The sequence below is a fragment of the Thamnophis sirtalis genome, unplaced genomic scaffold (genome assembly GCF_051295495.1).
Source record: "Thamnophis sirtalis isolate CommonGarterSnake01/CBP01778 unplaced genomic scaffold, rThaSir2_p1.2 scaffold_4, whole genome shotgun sequence".
NCBI classification, from domain to species: Eukaryota; Metazoa; Chordata; class Lepidosauria; order Squamata; family Natricidae; genus Thamnophis; species Thamnophis sirtalis.
The window spans coordinates 22081608-22098121 of record NW_028261384.1 but is presented as its reverse complement, the minus strand read 5'-3'; the positions used below and the strand labels follow the sequence as shown (position 1 = coordinate 22098121).

At 35.0% G+C, this 16514-nt stretch overlaps 1 protein-coding gene across 3 annotated transcripts in view; it reads right to left on the bottom strand.

Annotated features, from left to right (window-relative positions):
- MPP7 (MAGUK p55 scaffold protein 7) overlaps positions 1-16514 on the bottom strand; it is an 80959-nt gene that overhangs the window by 16865 nt on the left and 47580 nt on the right. For 2 of the 3 annotated variants that reach the window (XM_087712585.1, XM_087712586.1), the window contains exons 7-13: positions 15898-15979; positions 14659-14744; positions 13882-13956; positions 12429-12625; positions 11475-11539; positions 8325-8345; positions 7038-7079 (exon numbers count right to left, since the gene is read on the bottom strand). In XM_087712585.1, coding sequence (XP_087568711.1) covers positions 7038-7079; positions 8325-8345; positions 11475-11539; positions 12429-12625; positions 13882-13956; positions 14659-14744; positions 15898-15979 — 568 coding nt within the window. The remainder of the gene's footprint in view (positions 1-7037; positions 7080-8324; positions 8346-11474; positions 11540-12428; positions 12626-13881; positions 13957-14658; positions 14745-15897; positions 15980-16514) is intronic. The other variant, XM_014075867.2, reaches the window with a different exon arrangement.

The window sequence follows — 16514 nt, the reverse complement described above, 5'->3', positions numbered from 1 at the left end:
GCAGCCAGCAGCAGATTAGGACAGTGAGGAGGTTGGGGAGGAAATGGGTCAGTCTTGGAGTCTGGGGAAGGCTCTGATGAGGGCTCTGCGTTGGAGGCAGAGAGGAGGCCAGAGCTGTATGCCAGTTATCAGCTGCCTTCAGTCAGACATCAGTGAGACAGATGAACAACTGGAGCATATTCCCAGTATATGCATGCACAGAGTTGCCAAATAAAGGGAACAGCTAAAGAACATGGGGGTAAGGCCACAGGTGGATGATGAATTGTCCCTCCCAGAAGAAATAAAAGAGGAGCAAAAGGGGAGTGGAGTTTGCAGGAGACAATTAGTTCGCTTAACTGGTTCGTGACTCTCCAAGAATCGGCCTGGCAGCTTTCCACGCCAGAGAAAATCTGTGACTGTAAATCCTCCCTTGAAAGTCTTTGCTGGATGTGAATAAGCAGAATTCACAGTAAATTAATAAAAGGGTTTTTTGTCGGGACACGGAGTTTGTTTCATAATCTTGGGAAGCCTTGGTCAGAACAATTCTGGTAATAGTGAGAATGCAAATATTATGGGTTTTAGAAATAGAAATGGCTCTTGTTGAATGACACTTGTTCAGTGACCATTTCAACTTACAATAGCACTAAGTGAGTGGTATTCATGACGAATCCTCTTATTTATGTTAGTTGCAGCATCCTCATGATCACATACTTGCCATTTACAATTTTCTTTGCCAGTTTCCTATAAGCAAAATTGATGGGGAAGCTGGCAGGAGGTAGCAAATGGCACTCATATGATGTTCCACTTAAAGATCCAGAATGATTTGATAATGATTCCAGTATCCAGAAATCCTGGAATTTCCGTGTTAAGCAGTGTGGTCATGTGACACAACACTTGTGCAATGGCAGAAACTGCAGTCCCAATTACATGAAGACCACCTGAATGTAGGCCTCACTTTGGAGAAATCTGAATAAAATAAATTCCTATTTGATCAGTCATGGGAAAACATATGCAGTTTAATAAATAACAGCAGCAGGGGAAAAAAGTAGCAGCCACAGATATAGTTGGGCCCTTACTAAATGTTAGTATTCATTTGTGCATTTATTTCTTTGCTGTATTTGTGTTCACTGAAATTAAAAAAAATGGCATTTATGTGCTTGATAGTTGTAGGCATGCTTTATATTTAATCAATAAAAATAACTGCATAATCTATTCTTGTCAAATCGATACTGTGGAAGTTCAAGGGGTGAAGTATTTATTGGTGAAAGCTTAAGCTGGTGGAAACTTATAAACAAGATCTGGTGAAGATCTTAAAGCCAGAAAAAGGCTTATTATTAACATAGGAAAGATATTTGTGTACATGTGTGTGGGAGGAACCAATATGTTATTCTACATAGAGTGAACACCACTTTACAGAGAAGCTAAGACCATTAAGGATGAGTGAACATGGCCAAATATTCCCTCTACTCAACTGTTTTCTAAGAGTTATACTTTTGTTTTATACCCAGAAATGAATTATCAATCTACCATTCACTTAAACAGAAAACACAAATAAAAAATGAAAGAACTTCAATTGGGGACAGCACATAGTAGAAAGTCAAAACCATTTTATATATTGTAGTGCTAGTCTAAGAAAGAAGGGAAAATATCTTTTTTTGTTTTAAAACTGAAATGAAAATAGTGCTTCCTATATTTAGATCGGGCAGGTTAGACATTTCAGAAACATGAAACCAAACTCAAATCAATATAATTGAAGAGGGTGGACAACACCTACAAGATCACAGATGTATAAGCAATGTTTTTCCTGTTACACTATGAAAGCAAAGTTAAATTATAAATAAGCAGGAGAGAAAGACCATGGATGCTTTAAAACTAAAAATATCATGGATAACTTAAAGAAACAAACAAACAGACAATCCAACAAATCGATCATAGAACAAGTCAATCCAGAGTTCTCACTTGAATTTTGAATTCTTAAAATATTGGAGCCACCAAATCTATAAAGTTGAAAAAAGAAAGAGAAGAGGATGACCAGCAGCAAGGTGGATAGAACCCACTATAGTAGTAAAGAGCACATCACCAGAAAATCTGAAGGGCCAGGTTGGGAACAGATTGTTGCAGAAAAAATATCTATGCGGTTTCTAAGAGTAGACTCTGTCTTGATAGCACATGATCAATCAATTCAACAGAGGAAATAAATTCCAAACCACCAAAATGGCAAGTAACTTAAGTAGCATTTCTCCACACTGCCTTAGTTATGATGCTACTTCATGATATACTGTAATTCCTGAGGCATTGTTGAGGGCGGGGGAGAAGGGGTACTCTTGCCAACTCCATCCAAATTTCAACAGCAAAGCAATTATGCTTAGAGAAAAAAGAAAATGGCTACAATTTGATCCAATAAGTTACTGTCCCAGCATGAAAATTCTCCTCTCTTTTTTCATTTGGCCTCAACTTTCCAGAAAGTATAGCTATTCCTGCAAGTTTAGGCTCATTGCCAGTTCTAAAGTGCATAGCTGAGGAAAAGCAAACTCTTCCCTAAAGGGCTTTGTCCCACATAAAGTCAATGAGAGACCCTGAAAAGTCAGCTCCTATACGCAGAAACCTCATCCTTGGCCCCCATTTCTCCAGCAGCCTAGAGCCCAACAGGTTTTACAGAATGTTTATGTCTGCTTTTCAACTAACATTTCACAGCCAATACATCCAATGAGGTTTCTTTTAAAAAAATGTTTTATGAATAATTCAGACGCTAAGAACAGGAGCAAGACTAAACATTTTCCAGTTTTCAGAAAGGATGCTATTTAGGTTTGCAGTTTAGATCTCAAAATCCTTTGAAGTGTGCATAAATAGGCACCCAAGAGCATAGAAATCCAAAATAATATACCACCAATAGCAGTTTGCACACTTGACATTTTGGCCTTGTGTGACAAACAATGTACCCAAACACAGCAAAGCAATATACTAAACGTGCTCAGCTCTTACTAAAATGCAAGGTTTATTATGGGACAGCTGCTAAATTTAAACATTTGAATCCCATACAGAAATAAATATGCAAATAAACTTGCTTTCAAATTTTAGAATAAACAAAAATCACTCCAATTTAAAAACTATATTCTAAGTTTTTATGCTAGGAATGTAAATTTTATGATGATAAAATAAAACTGTGTTTCTCATTACAGGATATGTGTAATAATGTATATTATTGATTTATATTTGGTTTAAAGATTGCTTTAACTGATCATCTACCTACTAATAAACTATAGGGCACAGATTTAATATTTAAAATTTTTATTTATAAAAATATTACCCTCACTGAGATAATAATGCATCAAAAATGCACAAAATTTAACATGTATGCAAATATTCATAATAGAAAACTGAATCACACCTTTATGCACAAACACACACATAGACACACAGACACACAAACTCACACACAAAAACACACAGTATTAAGTAATACAAGCGAAAAATTATTTTGCTTTGAATATTAAGAAAGTCTAATAATAAGAAACCTATGAATTAACATTGTAAGTAGCAGTATCTTAGCTTGTAAGAAAATATCTATTACATGGGAGAAGAAACAATCTCTAATACCTAAATATGACCATGGCTATACGACAGGAGCATATACCTATTACATGAATAAGTTCACATGGAAACAAACCTACCTACCTATCTTATGAAAATATTCATTTTGAAGTATTCTCCCTCCTGCAAGTGGAATAACATCTCTTTCATACAGGTGAAACTAGAAAAATCGTGCAAAAGTTCCTTTATTTCAGTAATGCAACTTAAAAGGTGAAACTAATATATGAGATAGACTCATTGCATGCAAAGCAAGATAGTTCAAGCCATGATTTGTCATAATTGTGATGATTATGGCTTACAGCTCATGAAAACCACAAATCCACCATCTCAGAAAATTAGAATATTACATGCAATCAATAAAACAAGGATTGTACATAGAACAATATCAGACCTCTGAAAAGTATAAGCATGCATATGTACTCAGTACTTGGTTTGGGCCCCTTTTGCAGCAATTACTGCCTCAATGCGGTTTGGCATGGAAGCCTGTGGTACTGCTGATGTGTTATGGAAGACTAGGATGCTTCAATAGCGGCCTTCAGCTTTTCTGCATTGTTCGGTCTCATGTCTCTCATCTTTCTCTTGGCAATGTCCCATAGATTCTCTATGGAGTTCAGGTCAGACGGGTTTGCTGGCCAATCAAGCACAGTAATCCCACAGTCATTGAACCAGGTTTTGGTACTTTTGGCAGTGTGTGCAGCTGGAAAATGAAGTCAGCATCCCCATAAATCTCGTCTGCAGAAGGAAGCTTGAAGTGCTCCAAAATCTCGGGGTAGACAGATGCGTTGACCCTTAATGAAGCACAGTGGTCCAAAGTTCTGTTGCTCAGTGGTCCAAAGTCCACTGTTCTGATGAGAGTAACTTTTGCATCTCATTTGGAAACCAAGGACCCAGGGTATGGAGGAAGAATGGAGAGGCCAATCAAGCACAATAATCCCACAGTCATTGAACCAGTTTTTGGTGCTTTTGGCAAAAGTTGCTCTCATCAGAAAAGAGGACTTTGGACCACTGTGCTTCATTAAGACCAGGGTCAAGACATGAGACTGAACAATGCAGAAAAGCTGAAGGCCGCTATTGAAGCATCCTGGTCTTCCATAACACATCAGCAGTGCCACAGGCTGATAGCTTCCATGCCACACCTCATTGAAGCAGTAATTGCTGCAAAAGGGGCCCAAACCAAGTACTGAGTACATATGCATGCTTATACTTTTCAGAGGTCCTATATTGTTCTATGTACAATCCTTGTTTTATTGATTGCATGTAATATTCTAATTTTCTGAGATGGTGGATTTGTGGTTTTCATGAGCTGTACGCCATAATCATCACAATTATGACAAATCATGGCTTGAACTACCTTGCTTTGCATGTAATGAGTCTTATCTCATATATCAATTTCACCTTTTAAGTTGCATTACTGAAATAAATGAACTTTTGCACGATATTCTAATTTTTCGAGTTTCACCTGTATATGGGATTACTATCCAACAGAAACTTAACACCGAGTACACAAAGGAAGCACACATTTCTCCCCTATTTTGCAGTGGCCAAACACTATTCTAGATGATCATCTTGCCCTAAGACACTCTTCAAGCTTGTAAATATTCTAAAGAGGAAGGAAACAAACTATTCCTCCCACCCACACTTTATTTGCAAATGTGGAATAATTTTTCACTGTAGTCAGTCAGTCAGTCAATATTACTTAACACTATTGTTGAGCCAATAGTGTTGTAGTCAATGAAGTATGGTTAAATATAATGAACTGGTACATGGATTAAGAGAGGCACTAGTCGCTATGTACAACATTTCTATTGGATGATTAAGATAGGATGCAAACAAATATCAATACAATTATTCAAACGCATTATTTTTTGAAAGAGTTTGATTTATAGTGATAAACAGCTGAACAACTGCATAGGCCTCTACATCTTCAACCAATTACCATGGAAACCCATAAATGAATCTCAACTATTGATGGATACAGAGCAGAATGTACAATCTGCAGCCCATGGGTACATGCAGCGCTGGACAGCTAATTCTGTGGCTCCTCAAGATTTTAATATTATTTTGTGATGTTTAGGTACATTAACTATATTATATATTTTATATGTTACCCAAGACAATTCCTCTTTCATGCAATGCAGTCCAGGCAAGTCCAAACAAGGGACTCCCATGGTTATAGGTTGTTGTTGTTGCTTTTTACTAAAAACCTGATTAACTTTTAATCACAATCTGCTTTTGTCACATCTGATCAAATGGGATCCTGCATTTTGCTTAAAACAGGATTACCACATAATTAAATATACAGCAATTAAAAATGAGGCGAGGTGCAGAAATGAGCAAAAAAGGACAGCACTTTCTTAAGTTTATTTTTTTAACTCGTCTAGAAAGTTCATTTCAAGAAGAACAACGGGGGGAGAATCCTGGATTTTCTGCCATTTTGCAAATAAAGGACTCACATAACATATTATCATCAGATGTTTGACTGCATCTTGCATCACGACAAAATACAGAGACAGTCACAAAGCTGTGGCATCTTGTAGAATCTGCTTGAGATTTTAATACATTATTTGGAGAAAATAAAGTATACTTTGGATGCACCTTTCCAGTTCCTTAGGCATTTATATATAATTCACTCATCAATGGTATGATAGGTTTGACTGTGCCTAGTATATAAAACATAGTACGAGGCTAGAAACAATGTTATGTCAACACACTGAGGATGTTACTTCATAAAATTCATTGGCAATGATGACAAAAAACTTCCTTTGCATTATATGGTCTTCTTCATCTATTGGTGCTAGTTTCTGTAAACTGCTTCATTTGCTATATGCAAGCTAATTGTGCATAAATTTTCTGTTACATCCGTAGTTCTCAACCTTTTCTTCACCACAGATGCCCTTTAAATACATTTTGTGGCCATTGATCATGGCCATGGAGCACCAAGACCTAACTCAAGATTTAAATCATAACATTTCTTCATGCCTTAGCAGATCCCTGTGACATTGTGGTCTGCAAAAGGTCAATTACTTTTAAAAACTTATGTCTTTAAGAGAACTTTCATGCTTTTAATTAAATTATTCTTCTACTGTCTCCAACCTAACTTCTTCCTAATACATGTGTAAAAACAAAGAAGGTATTGATCACAAAGCTGAAGGAATTGCCAATGATAGTATTTCCTGAAACACGAGGGCAAGGAGTCAGACCAATGCTAACTTCAAATGTCATTGAAATGCTGTAATAAATAATTCTAAAAAAATTAAGTCACTTTCTTCACAAATTCAACTAAAAAAAATCAATTCCCTAATAGATTACTTTTAATAGATTGATCCTTTGTGTCCAATCCAGTGAGCCATTTTTTTTATTCTAACAGTTTTACAACATGCAGTGATGCCAATTTGTTACCTGCAAATTTGTAGCCCATCCAGGAAAAAGCTGAGAAAGAAAAGAGTCTTATGTAAGCAACGGCTCACCTATAAGGGCTCCATTGTTGTGACCAGCACATTCAACTTCCTCTGGATGAAGTGTAAAAGCATACAGAACAAAAGCCAAGAAATAAAGCAGAATAGTTAGATGCCCAGCCATAAATGCAAAAGAAGAGTTATTTCAGAATGACAACCGTATAAAGCTTAGCATGAAAAGCCTTCGATAAACCATTGTTTAAAAATAAATCAGCGTATTTTTCTATAGTTGAATAAGAGATTCTGCAACACAACAACATGCATATTCCATGTCTTTATTGCCTTTTTATAACAGAAATTAAAGGTGCTCTATTTAGCTTTAGTGGAAGATTAAAAATTACAGTAGCTGAAGCAAAGATGAAATTATTTACAAAGAATATCAAAGAGGTTTTATGTTTGGCTCAATGGATCAGACAGAAAGGGTTTCTGATGAACATATAGCACATTTGCTCAATCCAAAATATTTTCATGCTTGTCATAATACGCTAGAGCTCTCTTGACAAAGTTATAATAAATGGTTGATTTGGCGAATTAATGCCCTGCAATTGTTATGTATTCTGCAAATGACAGCAGCACAGCAGGTCAAGAAGAAGGAAAAAAATACACCCCTGTAAATTGAGAAAATAGGTTCTAAAATTATGTCGCTGAAATCTGCAATGGAAAAATACTTTAAAAAAAAAGAATTCTTTAGAATCATGCAACAGCACTGACTCTATCTTTAGGTCAGCTGTGATGTTTTGAATAAATGCACCCTTGCTTATTATCTTATGGTTTTATTTCAGTAACATTCAATTAAATTACCACAAATTTAGCCAAAGCTTGCAAATTCAATCCATATACCAAAACATATTTCTGCAGGATTTTTTTTTCTTTCCAGAGCACTGTTAGGTGGGAAGAGAAATGTGGAGGGAATAATAAATGGAAAAGGCATATCCTTGAGTAATACCCCATGCCTTACCCCAGTTATCCTCATGCATGCATGTTACCTTCGCACATGGCCAACTTGCTTACAGCCTTCACAGCACAACTCAGATTTGGAACTGTATCGCAATAGCTAAATTGCTAGTCTGTATCACTAAATGTGCGGTTACAAGCCACATTTATTTTACTAATTGCTTCTAAAGTAGAGATAATTAATCTAGCTTTCAGACCATCTCTACCACCAAGCAGCGAAACTTACACGTGTACCTTCAATTTTCTCTGAAAAGCAAAAGAGGGGAAAAACAGGAGGCAAGATTATACAGACTGAGAACACAGTAAAAGAATGAAAAATGTAAAACTCGGAAGAAAGACACCTACCACACTCAACAGTCTCCTCAGCTTAGAAGAGCCAAAAAACAAACAAGCAGACACAATTTATTTAAAATAATATTTTCAGCAAATAATAATAAAACTACGAAAGAAAACATATAGTTGAGTAGCATTGAGAATGCATTAAGAACATAATTCTAAGTAGTTCTCATTGGGAAGTAGGTTCCCAAAGTTTGCTCTTGTTAATTGACGCAACATCTGTTGTGGGACAGCCAGTACTAGGCAAATGTTTAGCCTCTGCTAAATTTGCCAGAATTTGTTTTCTCTCGTTAACAAAGCATTCAGCTGAGACAGAAGTGAAGGTAGCTAATTTTTTTGGCGGAAATAGTCATTTGTTTAGTTTAACTATGATGTTGAACTACCAAGAGTAGTATACCGATATATGGCACCTTCAATCACATAATTCTACGATCAATTCATAACCCAACTTCCCTCTTTATGATCTGGAATTCAAATAACGTGTTCAAATTTTCAAGGCCAGAGCTGTACAAAGAGTTCCTAATAGGGACTTGAGCCATACAGTTATATCACTAACTCGGTACCTGTTTTTCTGTAAGATGGTTATTGTTTCTATATATAGAGCTGTCAATGAATTATCAACTAATATTTAGCAATAGAGTATCTACTGCTATACTGAAGCTCATTTTGTTAGAATGAGTGAAAAGAAGTCCCAAGGTGTTTTTTCCAAAACACAACTGGACTTTCTTCTTCTTTTCTCTGACTATGTTTCATTTCTCATCCAAGAAGCTTTTTCAATTCAACTTTAGCTTAATTTAGAACTCAAGAAGCTTCTTGGTGAGAATTGAAATGTTTTCAAACAAAAAACCAGAACAAAACAAGAAAGTATTTGTTTTGGAAAAAGCACCTTGGGACTGCCATGACTTGAACGAGTAAGAATTACTACAGAATTAGAAGAAAAATTAATATCCAAAAAAGCGGGTGGGGATGTGAAATAATGAATAAAAGAAAATGATTAAACAAATGTCCCGTGCATTATTTAAAAAGATATTGACCCAATTTATTTTAAAATACAAATGTCTTCTGAGGGATCAGACAGATAATTCTGTACGTAGAACAACATTTCCTGTCCAATTAGTTTTTCTGAATGACTAAGAATTTCCTTCACATGTACAATTTAGAAGACATGGGTGATGTATAAACTTTTCCCAATAAACTTTAGGAAAAGTCAGTGCCTTCTAGTTTATAATATATTTTATTACTGAGTATCAATCCATAAAGGGTCATAAATCAATCTAGAACACGTGTACACAAAGCATTTAAAAAATATTTCAGACTGTAGGATGTTAGACAAAGTTTAAAAGTCTTTAGAGACATGATTTAATTTAGTGAAAACAATAAATAAAACATTTTCAAACATAAACTTTACAATTATGTCACAAAAACAATTTGTGCAAAAAAAATATATCGAAGGGTGAATACTGTATTTTTCAAGAGAGTACACTTATGATAGAAGCATGGTGCTAATCAAATTAAAGGTGGAAAAATCAGGCCAAAATTATTTTGCTATAATTGTAAACATAAAAAAAACACACCTCTAAATTCAATTATAGGAGGAAAATACCATTTTTGAGATAATAGGGATATTTTGCAAATTGACAAGACAGTATTGCAAATTGACAGTATTTTACTAAGAAAAATGAATTACCAGACTCTAAAATTTAATAGACGTATTGCTATCAGTTATGCCAGCATATAAATTTGGTTTTACTCTTTCAGATTTCATAAAATATGTAATTTTAATTCTTGTTTGAATACCGCCCTTTGAATTTAACATCTGCTCATGAAATAAGATCTGGCCGAACAATGAATTGTTTTTATTTCTTTAAAGGGCACATGAAATCTAAAATAACCACAACACAAAGAAAAGGTGATTATGCTGAATGACTGTAAGAACGATAGATCCAAGTCCTCAGGAGAAATCATCAAACGGGTAACATGCAATTGAGACAACACATATTTACATACATGAATCCAAGCACTAGGTGCTATTATATGAAACAAAGAGTTAGTCATCTACAACTGGTTCCATGATGTCTGACAAGTTTATGAACCTTTTTTTTTTGGGGGGGGGGCTGACTCTACCTTCCAGAAATTTGTGATTAGTTAATCTTCAGACCTCATCTGAAAATCAACACAACTTATTTCTTCAAATCCAGAATTTCAATCAAACATTAAAAACAGCTGGACAAATGCTAAAGGCTTGAATGTTTGGTAGACTGGTTAACATTATTGTTCTTTCCTGTGCAACATATATAGTTGGTGCTCTCTGAGCTTCATTGTTTTCTTGTTTTTATTTACTTATTTCTAATTCTGATAGCGTGAGGAAGATAAGAATAAACATCTCTTGAACTCAAAATGTTTATTCTTTTATAGAATCTTTTCTTAAGCATGGCTTGCTTAGCTTCATCAAATCACCCGTGTTTTAAACCTTTTATTTTCTTATATCCTATCATCAAACTCGGATGCTGACAGAATGAAAATTGATGAAGCATGGAGCATGGTGCTGAGGTAGATAATGAGAATGAGAATAATAATAAACCAAAGATTATTTCAAACATTGTTTTCACAATATAGAACAGAAGCTTTAGGAAAACGGAATAATAATAGGCTTGATGAAGTATTTCTATCGATTCCAGCATGGAAAGGGGGGATAGTGGAAATACGGCTACAAAACATCATTTATTTACAATGTTCTCAATAGCACATGTTAATGAAGTGGAAAATTAATACACAAATATGATATGATTCTAGGTGTAACAAATGTTTTTTTATCATAACAAGAGTTTTTTTTAACAGTGCAATTTGAAATTTAGTAGTAATTACATTACAGAATGTTTGTTTTTGGAACTAAAAGTAAACTGAAATTTATAAAAAAAGTGATACATTAATAGAACTGTTTAAATGATTAAAGAAACAATCTATTTCCTACATCAATTTTACTTTCTTTACCATAGTAAAAACATATACTTTAAGGTCTGGTAACAAAAGCAAAACCAGCAATTTTTCCTTATACTAACAGAGAAGTTTGGGCCTAAAGAATGAATAGCATCATTCCTTAATGCACGGACCTAAGTAATTTGTAAATGTAGAAAGCAAGTTGTGCAGCAACAGACTTACATGATTTCTTATTTGAAATCTTCAAGGGCCGAAACTGTACATCTGATCTTCTTAAAGCAAGTCTCCTATCAAGTAATTTGAGGAGGGGAAGAAAACAAAACTTAAGCTCTTTTATTTTTAATCCTCTTTTGGTATCAATAAATATGTACAGGTAGTTCTCACGTTATGATGACAATTGAGCAGAAAATTTCTATTGCTAAGCAAGACCATGGTTAAGAGAGTTTTGCCTCGTTTTATGATCTTTCTTCCTACAGTTGTTAAGTGAATCACTGCAGTTGTTCAGTTAGTAATACAGTTGCTAAATCAATCTGGTTTCTCCACTGATTTTGCTTGTCAGTAGGCCGCAAAAGTTTATCACATGACCTCTGCAAGGACACTGAAATTATCAGTGAATTTTGATCACATGACCATGGGAATGCTGCAATGGTTGCAAAGCAGTCATGCCACTTTCTTCAGGGCCATTTTAACTTTGAATTGTCACTAAACAAATGGTTGTAAATCGAGGACTATCTGGTTTGGTTGTTGTTGTTTTTTTAAATCACCCAGAATTTTAAAAGACATAATTAACAGTGCAGTTTATTTCAACTCTCCTAAAATAAATTCTGGAATCTTCTTCTTTTTAAGGAAGTGATAATATTGTCTCAACACATCAGTACATTCTACAAGTAGTGGTGTAGATACTGGTGTCCTCTTTTCCATATATTTTATTCTCACAAACAAGATTATCAATGTTCTGTCAGGTTTTGTCATTATCAGTATAAACAGCTGAACAATAACATTCAATTTAAACCATTATTTTTCAAACTTGGTTACTTTAAGAACTCACGGAATTCCCTAGACAGCATACGGAGTTCAGGCATTGTGCTGCATTCCAGAGCAGTTCTAATGGTTAAACTGATCACATTTTTAAGTGTTGGGGTGTGAGGGTGGGGAATCAGATGAGTAATAACATACCTTTCCTGGAAGTGTTTTGAAGGAACTAAGCCTGCTCTGGGATTGACATCACTTTCCAGCTTGGCTTGCCACCAAGTTGCATCATCTTGGGTCATGATTTGAAGAATATCACCTTTTCGGAAAGGAAGTCCAGCTTCTTTGCAGGGTATTGCTTTATCTTCATTGGGATTATAGTCAAAAAGAGCTTTCATAAAGATCTGCAGAAAAGAATACACTCAGTTATTTAAATTATTTAAAATTACGCTGAATTATTTAAAATCTAAGGAATTCTATTATTGTTACTGTTGCTTGTTGGCATAAAATAAATGACCTATCATGATTAAAAAAAACATTTACATATGCAGAAAGAATGCTGTATCCTCAAACCCCCATAACTTTAACCTTAAATTGTCTACTGTTTACCTTACCTTAAACATATTGTTGAATGTCACCCTATTCAATAGGGTAGTGATGGCGAACCTATGGCACGCGTGCCATAGGTGGCACATGGAGCCATGTCAGGGCACGCAAGGCGTTCACTCTTTTTTAAAACCTTTTTTCACCCTCCCCAGGCTCCAGAGGCTTTATAGGAACCTGGGGAGGGTGAAAAGAGCCTCCCCCCCGGAGGCCCTCCGGAGGCTTCATGAGCTTCCCTGAAGCCTCTGGAGCGCAAAAAACTGGCCCTATGTTTGGGAACGGACTTCCGGTTTGCTCAGAGGGTTGTTTGACTGCTACGGACGGTTCAGGGAAGCCTCCTGAAGGTCCATGAAGCCTTCGGAGCACTTAAAATGACCCTCCGAGCAAACCGGAAGTGACTTCTGGTTTGCTCAGAGGGTTGTTTTGACTGCTCCGAAGGCTTCAGGGAAGCCTCCTGAAGGTCCCTGAAGCCTTTGGAGTGCTCAAAACGACCCTCCAATCAAACCGGAAGTGACTTCCGGTTTGCTCGGAAGGTTGTTTTGACTGGGAAGCTTCAGGGACCTTCAGGGAAGCCTCCTGAAGGTCCCTGAAGCCTCTGGAGGGCTTCCGGGGGGCGGCTCTTTTCGCCCTCCCCAGGCTCCTATAAAGCCTCTGGAGCCTGGGGAGGGCGAAAAAAGCATTTAAAAAATGGGGGAGGGCCTGTAGTGCACACATGCACACTGGGGGGTCGCATATTGCATTATGGGTGTGGCGTGCCCGCATACACCCCTCTCCCCGAGCTCCCACAACTTATGGCATGTGGGCCAAAAAAAAGGTTTGTCATCGCTGCAATAGGGCATAAGCGCACCATCGTGCCTAATGTCCCCCTTTATTTGTAGCCATTTCTTGTGTTCTTATTCATGTTTATTATTATTCCTGTTATTTTGTACATGAGTGACAAACTAAATAAATAATAAAATAAAATAAATAAATTGAGCTGGCATTTAAACCTGAGTAAGTAATAAATTTTACACAGCCATCACATGAAGAATCTTAGTTGAATCGAACAAGTATTTACCTTGCCTTCTTTTGATGAGTTTTCTTCTTTGATACTGGGTATAATCTTAAATGTAATGGCTCCTTGGGACAGAGACTAAAATATGTAAATATAAATTACTAAATTATGTATTTAAAACAAAAAAAATAGATGATGCAATAAATTGAATCTGCATCTGATTCCAGTACAATTCCTATTCTGTAATCGTAAACAATGTTGAGCTTTTGTACATGTATTAAATACTCTTTCTATCAGACAGAATTATATAATATAATGTAATTTGTTTATAATTTAGAAGATAATAGATGTTTATCACATATATACCATAAATATACTATAAAGATTTACTCAATAAATTATTTTCTTGAATGTTAAATCTGCATTGAATAGAAGGAATCATTACTTGAGAGTGTACAACTTCTCCAAAACCCGATAACAGATTTTTCACATATGATATGAGCCAATGTATTTACACCTTAGAGAGCAAAACTTAGCTTAAGGAACAATATTGGGAGGATACTTCTTTTAGTTTAGTACTTTTTTGCATTGGTCTGAATATATCTATTTTATATTTTATGCAAGTAAAAGGAATATATATGTATTAGCTTTGTACTGTTCTTTTACAAAAAATTAAATTAGTTGCTTCACTTTTTTATGGAAACTGCTTTATACTCTTTCTCTTTATGCTCTTTTCTTTATAAACATCTACTAGGAACTTCAGACAATAATATCTAAAACATCAATATTGAAAAATTAGTCTTCTGTGTTTTTCAATTAAATATTCTGTTTTCAACCTACTAGAATTTGTATAATTTCTTCTGGTTTTTTATCCTCCACTGAAATTCCATTGACTTCCTTTAGCTCGTCACCTACATGAATGAGACCTACGAAACACAGTTATGTACCAGTCAAATAATTCTTATATTAAATGAACCACTGCAACCTGAACATTTTTTCAAGTCACGCTCTTTACAACTAAACTTTAGCTTTATTTCTTCACAAGCCTAGTTGCGTACTGATGATTTATATATGTGTGTGCATATGTGCTCATGTGTGTCTATATCAACAAGGAAATATCCAACATTAAGCTGATGAACTTCCCTAACCACTTCATCACCGAGCAGCCCCTAAAATTTCCTGAACTAGTTTTCTTAAGGGCTGGGAGGCAATTATGAAAGTGATTGCTTTTGGCAGAGTTGAAAACTGAGAAACCTCCAGAATAGGAATCTCTATCTAGCTCTATCTTCAGAAGAAGAAACTTCACTGATTAATGGAATGACAATAGATAGAACCAAAGATAGTGAAATTCTTTTTCAATAAACATTCTCCAGGACTGTGTGTACTGTATTCTTCTGGCAAGTTTATAAAAGCTTTTTTGTTCATTATCAAGCAGAATTTCTAATTATTAATATATTAGATCTACAATCTACATGAAATGTAATATATTGTTGTAAAGTGGCAAGAATACCTTGAACAACCTACTTTTTGTGCAGCCAGAACCTGAAAATAACATGTAATACAGCACAGTACTTAAACAAAATGGTTCGGTTGAGATTTGCATACATGAGACTGATTGGGGTGGATTGTAAGGGTGACACCAAAATATAATTTTATGTATTTTAGTCTATTTAACATATTTATGTATTAAATTATATTGTATCTTATTCTATAATTACTGTATTTTACCCTACTCTTATTCTAAATTGTTTGCATAGGATTTTATTGATATGTGTTTGATATGGCCTATATAGGCTAATCAATAAAGCTATAATAATAACCATGATACAAATATAGAAACTGATTTTACAAACTGCCATAATATGAAAAAAATGACAACATCCTAATTCTTTAAAAAAAAGTACTGCATGCATAATACATACACAATATCATGGTTCTACATCTGCTCCAATAATCTATACCTGATAAAAGATGAAATTCCATGACAGCAATTAATAGATTTTGCTTGATTTAACATTTAAAAATTTGGAAATTAAATTCTGCATTCAATACCTGTAAAGGTAGTTTAAAAATTCTTACCACTTCGATCTGCTGCTCCCCCACGCATTATCCGAGCCACAATAACAGCTCCTGTGTTTTCATCCCTTTTAATAGTAGCTCCCTTTAAAAATAAATTTAAGAATTAATATAAAATTAAAGCTGAACCACATAAAACAATTTTCTGGATGCTGTTTTTGGTAAATTGAATTTTTTAAAATTATTGTTGCTCTTATTATTAGTTTTCCCATTTGATTTTTATCTTGAATTTAGCATTATAGTGAACAACATTTAAGATTATTTAGAAGAAAATGATAACTTTCTAACAGAACAGAACAGAAATAGAAGGAAATGCTGATGCACAATCAACTTTTGATTGATATTTTGATTTTTGAGAACTTCAGAAGCTAAAGAAGTTTTTGTGGATTGATTATAAAAGATATTTGAGTTAACTGTTCAATCATGGTGGGGGGAGTAGATAAAAGATAAAACGTGACAATGATTGATAACTGGAATTAAAAAAAGAAGACTTTATTTTGGATGTTCAAGATGAAGCCATCTGAACTAATGCAATCAAGGCCAGAATTTAAAAATCATCAAATGATTCAAAATATAGATGATGAAGGAAGCAGGAGAAACAACAGAACATAAAGTCAACT